Raw genomic sequence first — 10,069 nt, 5'->3', positions numbered from 1 at the left:
TGAATTGAAACTCTAATAAAAAAATGAACTTCGTTTATTTATATCAGTTTATAATACGTGTTCGTTACATGTTCGTTACATGTTCGTTACATGTTCGTTACATGTTCGTTAAACAGTACAATAATGAAAATACAAATTATCGCTCAAACAGAAAATTAAAAAAAGAATTTTTTTTTTTTAATTACTTAAGTCAAATGAAACGTTTTGTTTAATAAATTAAAAAAAACTGATCAACTTCTTTAATTGGTGATTATATTAATTTATATTTATTTATACTTTTGTTATTATTTTTAATTGAACAATTTGTGGAATTAATGAAAACCTGTGTAAACATATGAGTTTATAAAACAGTTTATGTGTCACTTAATTAACATAATAATAATAATAATTCACTTCTTGTTTGTACATTTACATTTAATGTCAACAGTAAAAAATACCTCATAAATATTCAAAGATGTTTTCAATCCAATTATAAAATGATGTTTTTATTTATAATTGTATTAGAATGTAAAAAATATATTTCAAAAGTAACTTTTATTCTGGTTATTTTTTTAAATAATGTATTTATTTGTTGTGTATTTATTTATTGTAACAAACAAAGATCATGATAAAAGGTAAATAACTAATGATCTCAAGGTTGTTCACTAACTAAAGAGAAGACCCTGATGTTTGCTCAAGGACACGATGATGCTCCAGACCTTCTTCTCTCTGACTCACCATCACTAACTGGTCTTGACCTTTCTGGACCTGCTGGACACGAGTCCTGGTCCCTGCAGGACTTATCGTGCCTGAGCAGCAGCTGTCGGGCTGTGATGGACAACAGACCATAATAGTCACGTCCCTCGTGAAGGTGACGGAACTTTAAATAACCTCGACTGGAGTCAAAGATATTCTACGTGGGATTAATTCTTCATCAAAGCTCTTTGAACATCGTTGTCATGAAACAAATGTTTGTCCGTCAGAGACATGAAGACACAGTTGAGACTTTAGCTTCTGACTGTCATTCAGCTTGAGTGACAGTTGAGAAAATATATGAACCTTTAGTCTGTTTTCTTCCTCTATAATCAAACATTTTTCAACTAAAACCAAACAATTTTCAACTATAATCAAACATTTTTCAACTAAAACCAAACAATTTTCAACTATAATCAAACAATTTTCATCTATAATCAAACAATTTTCAACTATAATCAACAATTTTCAACTATAATCAACAATTTTCATCTATAATCAAACATTTTTCATCTATAATCAAACATTTTTCAACTATAATCAAACATTTTTCAACTATAATCAAACATTTTTCAACTAAAACCAAACAATTTTCAACTATAATCAAACAATTTTCATCTATAATCAAACAATTTTCAACTATAATCAACAATTTTCAACTATAATCAACAATTTTCATCTATAATCAAACATTTTTCATCTATAATCAAACATTTTTCAACTATAATCAAACATTTTTCAACTATAATCAAACATTTTTCAACTATAATCAAACATTTTTCAACTAAAACCAAACATTTTTCAACTATAATCAAACATTTGTCAACTAAAACCAAACGATTTTCAACTATAATCAAACAATTTTCATCTATAATCAAACAATTTTCAACTATAATCAAACATTTTTCAACTAAAACCAAACAATTTTCAACTATAATCAAACAATTTTCAACTATAATCAAACAATTTTCAACTATAATCAAACAATTTTCAACTATAATCAAACAATTTTCAACTATAATCAACAATTTTCAACAATAATCAACAATTTTCAACTATAATCAAACAATTTTCAACTATAATCAACAATTTTCAACTATAATCAAACAATTTTCAACTATAATCAAACAATTTTCAACTAAAATCAACAATTTTCAACTATAATCAAACATTTTTCAACTAAAACCAAACAATTTTCAACTATAATCAAACAATTTTCAACTATAATCAAACAATTTTCAACTATAATCAACAATTTTCAACTATAATCAAACAATTTTCAACTATAATCAACAATTTTCAACTATAATCAAACAATTTTCAACTATAATCAACAATTTTCAACTATAATCAAACAATTTTCAACTATAATCAACAATTTTCAACTATAATCAAACAATTTTCAACTATAATCAAACAATTTTCAACTATAATCAACAATTTTCAACTATAATCAAACAATTTTCAACTATAATCAACAATTTTCAACTAAAATCAAACAATTTTCAACTATAATCTAACAATTTTCAACTATAATCAAACAATTTTCAACTATAATCAACAATTTTCAACTATAATCAAACAATTTTCAACTATAATCAACAATTTTCAACTATAATCAAACAATTTTCAACTGTAATCAAACAATTTTCAACTATAATCAAACAATAAACCAGTTAAACCAGTTAAACCAGTTAAACCAGTTAAACCAGTTAAACCAGTTAAACCAGTTAAACCAGTTAAACCAGCACCAGCTCAGTGAACATGACGTAACACCAGCAGCTGCTGTGATGTTCAGTGAAGCCTCTGCTCTCAGTGTTGCTTCTAACATCTCGTAAAACACTCGTCACACGAAGACACACATGTTGGATCAGAACCGAGGCTTCAGAGCCAGACGGACTCAAAATAGCCGAAGCTCTCCAGAGAGAGTCGAGCAGGAGAACGAAGAAGGTCAACAAACATCGTTCCTTCGTTCTCACTTCCCTTGTTGTTGCTGCAGATCAGAGCTTCTTTCTCAAGGTCACGTGACTGAACTATTGTTGCTGAGTCATGATGTTTTTCACCTTCAATTCTTTACATTTCTTGGATCGACTCTAAGAAGAAAGAAAGCTGAAAAAACACGTAAAACCCATCATGTGGTCAAAATCATCGAAGAGCAGAAACATAATAAGTTTCTACAAACACTCGTGTATTGATGGACGTCTCAGACATGAAGTCCTGATCCATCTGATGTTCTTATGTCTCCTCAGGCCCGCGGAGCAACATGACGTCCACCATGACGGAACGCTTCGACTGTTACTACTGTCGCGACAACCTTCACGGGAAGAAATACGTGAAGAAGGACGAGAAACATGTTTGTACGAAGTGTTTCGACAAACTCTGTGCAAACACCTGCGCAGAGTGTAAGAAACCTATCGGTGCTGATGCTAAGGTGAGAGTAATGTTTGTTTTAGTAACTTTACTGTCATGTGTTAGTACTTCTCATGATACAAGGATATATAATGATACTGTAGTAACAACTATATATGTGTAGTATTGACTCTGCTGTTGTGATAGTTTAGTTACAAGTATATATGTGTAGTATTGACTCTGGTGTTGTGATAGTGTAGTAACAAGTATATATGTGTAGTATTGACTCTGGTGTTGTGATAGTTTAGTTACAAGTATATATGTGTAGTATTGACTCTGGTGTTGTGATAGTGTAGTAACAAGTATATATGTGTAGTATTGACTCTGGTGTTGTGATAGTGTAGTAACAAGTATATATGTGTAGTATTGACTCTGGTGTTGTGATAGTTTAGTTACAAGTATATATGTGTAGTATTGACTCTGGTGTTGTGATAGTGTAGTAACAAGTATATATGTGTAGTATTGACTCTGGTGTTGTGATAGTTTAGTTACAAGTATATATGTGTAGTATTGACTCTGGTGTTGTGATAGTGTAGTAACAAGTATATATGTGTAGTATTGACTCTGGTGTTGTGATAGTTTAGTTACAAGTATATATGTGTAGTATTGACTCTGGTGTTGTGATAGTGTAGTAACAAGTATATATGTGTAGTATTGACTCTGGTGTTGTGATAGTGTAGTAACAAGTATATATGTGTAGTATTGACTCTGGTGTTGTGATAGTGTAGTAACAAGTATATATGTGTAGTATTGTCCAGTACTTGACTCTGGTGTTGTGATAGTGTAGTAACAAGTATATATGTGTAGTATTGTCCAGTACTTGACTCTGGTGTTGTGATAGTGTAGTAACAAGTATATATGTGTAGTATTGTCCAGTACTTGACTCTAGTGTTGTGATACTGTAGTAACAAGTATATATGTGTAGTATTGTCCAGTACTTGACTCTGGTGTTGTGATAGTGTAGTAACAAGTATATATGTGTAGTATTGTCCAGTACTTGACTCTGGTGTTGTGATAGTGTAGTAACAAGTATATATGTGTAGTATTGTCCAGTACTTGACTCTGGTGTTGTGATAGTGTAGTAACAAGTATATATGTGTAGTATTGTCCAGTACTTCACTCTGGTGTTGTGATAGTGTAGTAACAAGTATAAATGTGTAGTATTGTCCAGTACTTGACTCTGGTGTTGCGATAGTGTAGTAACAAGTATATATGTGTAGTATTGTCCAGTAGTTGACTCTGGTGTTGTGATAGTGTAGTAACAAGTATAAATGTGTAGTATTGTCCAGTACTTGACTCTGGTGTTGTGATAGTGTAGTAACAAGTATATATGTGTAGTATTGTCCAGTACTTGACTCTGGTGTTGTGATAGTGTAGTAACAAGTATAAATGTGTAGTATTGTCCAGTACTTGACTCTGGTGTTGTGATAGTGTAGTAACAAGTATATATGTGTAGTATCTTGACGAAGACGTAACAACTTTATTTTGTTTTCAAACCAAAATATGTCCAAACATCAGCTTTAAAAGCTGCTGGACTCACTGTATCCTCTCGTCCTCAGTCATCATTCTTCCTTTAGCTGTGAAAGATGTAACGACTGCTGCCATCTAGAGGTCGGAAGTTTAATTACAACACAAACAAGAATTAACTCTGTAAATATTTGTTAAATGTAAAAAATCAAAGTATTGAACTTTAAACACACTGTTGTTGATTTCAGTTCAATCTTCAGGATCAAACTTGTAGTAAAAAAGTACAACTATAAGTATAAAAGTATAACTATAAGTATATAAGTACAACTACAGACCCAGCAGGTCTACGGTGTGTGAGACTCGAACTCCTGACCTTCTCTCTGCGCAGGAGCTTCACCACAAGAACCGTCACTGGCACGAGGACTGTTTCCGCTGCACCAAGTGCTACAAGCCTCTGGCCAACGAGCAGTTCTGCGCCAGAGACGACGGCAAGATCATGTGCGGCAAGTGCAGCTCCCGCGAGGACGGCAACCGCTGCCAGGGCTGCTACAAGGTGGTGCTGCCAGGTACGCTCGCCTCCTGCTGGTCCTCCTGCTGGTCCTCCTGCTGGTCCTCCTGCTGGTCCTCCTGCTGGTCCTCCTGCTGGTCCTCCTGCTGGTCCTCCTGCTGGTCCACGGTTATACCTTGATGCCGTGACACGGAGTCGCTTCTGACGCTCCAACACAACGTCTGTCTCGGGTCTTATGCTTCGCGTCGTGGAGAAAGATGGACAATCAAACCCGTGTGTCACGGGTCGTTTATTCGCCGCTTCAAGTCAAACAAAATACAAGCTTTACGATCGATCGGACGCACTTTCTCCCGCCGACTGTACAGGTCAATAGTTCGGCAGAAAAGGTCCCGACTGTAGAAACATCGCTATATTTAAGGCAAATTTCTGGTCCTGGAGGTCGTCCCTTTCCGGCCAAATGGTTCTTTCAAGTTCCCTGTGTCGCGATCCCCCGTAGAGAGACATCCTGATTTGTTTTCTTGTAATCTAATCATTCAACTGGGGTTTCCGTCTGTTATCCCCCCTTTCCCAGGTGTGTCTTCGTTCTTTGATCTACGATTTAAGGTGTGATTTGCAGATAAACAGATCAATAACTGGTGTCGTATCTAATCCTGATCCAAGCTTGTCTTGAACCAGTGGATCAGTCCGAGTGTTGATTGTAAATGTGTCGTCAAACGTTTAAGCTCTTAGATCAAGCGAGTCATTTATACTTTATATTTTGATGATCTTTTAGCATTAATTGAAGTATGTTGTATACGTAAAGTTATAATCATTTCATCTTAGCTCGTAACTTACCGAGACTCCATCTTGTGACAGGCGTGAAGAACGTGGAGTACAAGAGCAAGGTGTGGCACGAGGAGTGCTTCACCTGCTTCGAGTGCAAGAACCCCATCCACACCCAGAGCTTCATGGCCAAAGGAGACAACATCTTCTGCACCTCGTGCCACGACAAGAAGTTCGCCAAGAAGTGTCACCACTGCAAGCAGGTGCGTGAAGTCTCTCCGAGCAGGAGACCAGGAGGTTGACCTTCTGGTCCTGTGGCCTCCAGCTCATCACCTCGGGCGGAGTCTCCTACCAGGACCAGCCCTGGCACTCGGAGTGCTTCGTGTGCCGCACCTGCCGCAAGTCCTTGACCGGGATCCGCTTCACGTCCCACGAGGAGCACATCTACTGCCTGGACTGCTACAAGACCGACGTGGCCAAGAAGTGCAACGGCTGCAAGAACCCCATCACAGGTGGAGGATCATCTGAACATCTAGAGAAACTAGTTCAACCTAAACCTTCGTCACTCACTGATGCTCAATACTCTTGAGATCCATCTTACGATGAATAGAAGACGATAAAACCACAGGATTTACAATAAAAGCTCAAAAACTGTAGCTTGCTGGCAAATCAAAATAATCAAATTAAATATATATATATATAATTTAAAATGAGACCATGAACAAATCTATACATTATTCCTACCAGAACATTTGGAAATAGACTAATTAATGTTTGCGCTATTAGCTAGCTTCATTAGCTGACTTTATTAGATGGCTTCATTAGCTAGCTTCATTAACTAGCTTTATTAGGTAGCTTCATTAGCTAGCTTCATTAGCTAGCTTCATTAGCTGACTTTATTAGGTGGCTTCATTAGCTAGCTTCATTAGCTAGCTTTATTAGGTAGCTTCATTAGCTAGCTTCATTAGCTGACTTTATTAGGTGGCTTCATTAGCTAGCTTCATTAGCTAGCTTTATTAGGTAGCTTCATTAGCTAGCTTCATTAGCTTGCTTCATTAGGTAGCTTCATTAGCTAACTCCATTAGCTTGCTTCATTAGGTAGCTTCATTAGCTAGCTTCATTAGGTAGCTTCATTAGCTAACCTCATTAGCTAGTTTCATTAGGTAGCACTATTAGCTGGCTTTATTAGGTGGCTTCATTAGGTAGCTTCATTAGCTTGCTTCATTAGGTAGCTTCATTAGCTAACTCCATTAGCTTGCATCATTAGGTAGCTTCATTAGCTAGCTTCATTAACTAGCTTCATTAGCTAACCTCATTAGCTAGTTTCATTAGGTAGCATTATTAGCTGGCTTTATTAGGTGGCTTCATTAGCTAGCTTCATTAGCTGGCTTTATTAGGTGGCTTCATTAGCTAGCTTCATTAGCTAGCTTTATTAGGTAGCTTCATTAGCTAGCTTCATTAGCTTGCTTCATTAGGTAGATTCATTAGCTAACTCCATTAGCTTGCTTCATTAGGTAGCTTCATTAGCTAGCTTCATTAGGTAGCTTCATTAGCTTACCTCATTAGCTAGTTTCATTAGGTAGCATTATTAGCTGGCTTTATTAGGTGGCTTCATTAGGTAGCTTCATTAGCTAGCTTCATTAGGTAGCTTCATAAGGTAGCTTCATTAGCTAGCCTCATTAGGTAACGTCATTAGCTAGCTTCATTAACTAGCTTCATTAGCTTGCTAACGCAGCAGCGGCTACTTCCTACAAACCTTTCATTTGTACGTGATTTAAAAAAGCATAACAAAGTTCAAACCTGCACAGATCATCCACACCAGGGTTAGAACCACGACCTTCAATTAAAACGACTTTTCTCAAATATAGTGTAGAATGATTTAACATGAAGGTGGAAGACGTTAGCATGTTGACGACACAAGTGGAGCGAGAGCCTCGAACTATAGAAGAGATAGAAATATATAATAAAAAATAAATTATTTATTTTAAATAGAGTGTATTACTTTTCACGTAAATTAATAATATTATGTATTTGTATTAAATATATACGGCATTTTTTTTAAAAGCATCACATTTGTGAACTAAAACAAAAGTAAAAAGATCCTGTGAAGTACTGTCTTTAAAAATATATATGTATTTGTATTTGTACTCTCATGTGTTGAAAGAGTGAACCTGTGTTTGTGTCCCAGGGTTCGGTCACGGCACCAACGTGGTGAACTACGAGGGCCACTCCTGGCACGAGTACTGCTTCACCTGCAAGAAGTGCAGCCTCTCTCTGGCCAACAAGCGCTTCGTCATCAACGACGACAAGGTCTACTGTCCCGACTGCGCCAAGAAGCTGTAGAGGAACCAGACGCTGAAGTACTGCACAGTACTTGATGCTAACATGACGCTCTGCAAACATACTGGAATATTAACCATTTATTCAAGCTTTGATTTTAATCTAACAGTTGAACAAAAACATGTACTCGAGTGTGTTGTTGTGTTGAAGAATAAACCTGGACGTGACGTCAAGTGTCTTTCATTGATAGAAGGTCAACGATATATAGTAATACTGTAGTAACAATATATATGTGTAGTATTGACCAGTACTTGACTCTAGTGTTGTGATAGTGTAGTAACAAGTATATATGTGTAGTATTGTCCAGTACTTGACTCTGGTGTTGTGATAGTGTAGTAACAAGTATATATGTGTAGTATTGTCCAGTACTTGACTCTAGTGTTGTGATAGTGTAGTAACAAGTATATATGTGTAGTATTGTCCAGTACTTGACTCTGGTGTTGTGATAGTGTAGTAACAAGTATATATGTGTAGTATTGTCCAGTACTTGACTCTAGTGTTGTGATAGTGTAGTAACAAGTATATATGTGTAGTATTGTCCAGTACTTGACTCTGGTGTTGTGATAGTGTAGTAACAAGTATACATGTGTAGAACTGTCCAGTACTTGACTCTAGTGTTGTGATAGTGTAGTAACAATATATATGTGTAATATTGTCCAGTACTTGACTCTGGTGTTGTGATAGTGTAGTAACAATATATATGTGTAATATTGACCAGTACTTGACTCTAGTGTTGTGATAGTGTAGTAACAATATATATGTGTAATATTGACCAGTACTTGACTCTAGTGTTGTGATAGTGTAGTAACAAGTATATATGTGTAGTATTGTCCAGTACTTGACTCTAGTGTTGTGATAGTGTAGTAACAAGTATATATGTGTAGTATTGTCCAGTACTTGACTCTAGTGTTGTGATAGTGTAGTAACAATATATATGTGTAATATTGTCCAGTACTTGACTCTGGTGTTGTGATAGTGTAGTAACAATATATATGTGTAGTATTGACCAGTACTTGACTCTGGTGTTGTGATAGTGTAGTAACAATATATATGTGTAGTATTGACCAGTACTTGACTCTGGTGTTGTGATAGTGTAGTAACAATATATATGTGTAGTATTGACCAGTACTTGACTCTGGTGTTGTGATAGTGTAGTAACAAGTATATATGTGTAGTATTGACCAGTACTTGACTCTGGTGTTGTGATAGTGTAGTAACAATATATATGTGTAGTATTGACCAGTACTTGACTCTGGTGTTGTGATAGTGTAGTAACAAGTATATATGTGTAGTATTGACCAGTACTTGACTCTGGTGTTGTGATAGTGTAGTAACAAGTATATATGTGTAGTATTGTCCAGTACTTGACTCTGGTGTTGTGATAGTGTAGTAACAAGTATATATGTGTAGTATCGTCCAGTACTTGACTCTGGTGTTGATAGTGTAGTAACAAGTATATATATATGTGTAGTATTGTCCAGTACTTGACTCTGGTGTTGTGATAGTGTAGTAACAAGTATATATGTGTAGTATTGACCAGTACTTGACTCTAGTGTTGTGATAGTGTAGTAACAATATATATGTGTAGTATTGACCAGTACTTGACTCTGGTGTTGTGATAGTGTAGTAACAAGTATATATGTGTAGTATTGTCCAGTACTTGACTCTGGTGTTGTGATAGTGTAGTAACAAGTATATATGTGTAGTATTGACCAGTACTTGACTCTGGTATTGTGATAGTGTAGTAACAAGTATATATGTGTAGTATTGTCCAGTACTTGACTCTAGTGTTGTGATAGTGTAGTAACAATATATATGTGTAGTATTGACCAGTACTTGACTCTGGTATTG

General features: G+C 35.7%; 1 protein-coding gene across 2 annotated transcripts in view; it reads left to right on the top strand.

The window, feature by feature from the left end:
• Positions 1 to 8,385, top strand: part of fhl1a (four and a half LIM domains 1a) — a 14,304-nt gene extending 5,919 nt beyond the window's left edge. For both annotated transcript variants that reach the window (XM_087799220.1, XM_087799219.1), the window contains exons 2-6: positions 2,982 to 3,163; positions 4,997 to 5,174; positions 5,972 to 6,141; positions 6,204 to 6,390; positions 8,067 to 8,385. In XM_087799220.1, coding sequence (XP_087655346.1) covers positions 2,996 to 3,163; positions 4,997 to 5,174; positions 5,972 to 6,141; positions 6,204 to 6,390; positions 8,067 to 8,221 — 858 coding nt within the window. In that variant the 5' untranslated portion in view covers positions 2,982 to 2,995 and the 3' untranslated portion in view covers positions 8,222 to 8,385. The remainder of the gene's footprint in view (positions 1 to 2,981; positions 3,164 to 4,996; positions 5,175 to 5,971; positions 6,142 to 6,203; positions 6,391 to 8,066) is intronic.
• The last annotated feature ends 1,684 nt before the right edge of the window (positions 8,386 to 10,069 follow it).

This window comes from Callionymus lyra, chromosome 9 (genome assembly GCF_982586985.1).
Source record: "Callionymus lyra chromosome 9, fCalLyr1.hap1.1, whole genome shotgun sequence".
Lineage (NCBI taxonomy): Eukaryota > Metazoa > Chordata > Actinopteri > Syngnathiformes > Callionymidae > Callionymus > Callionymus lyra.
This window is presented reverse-complemented; position numbering and strand designations above follow the sequence as displayed.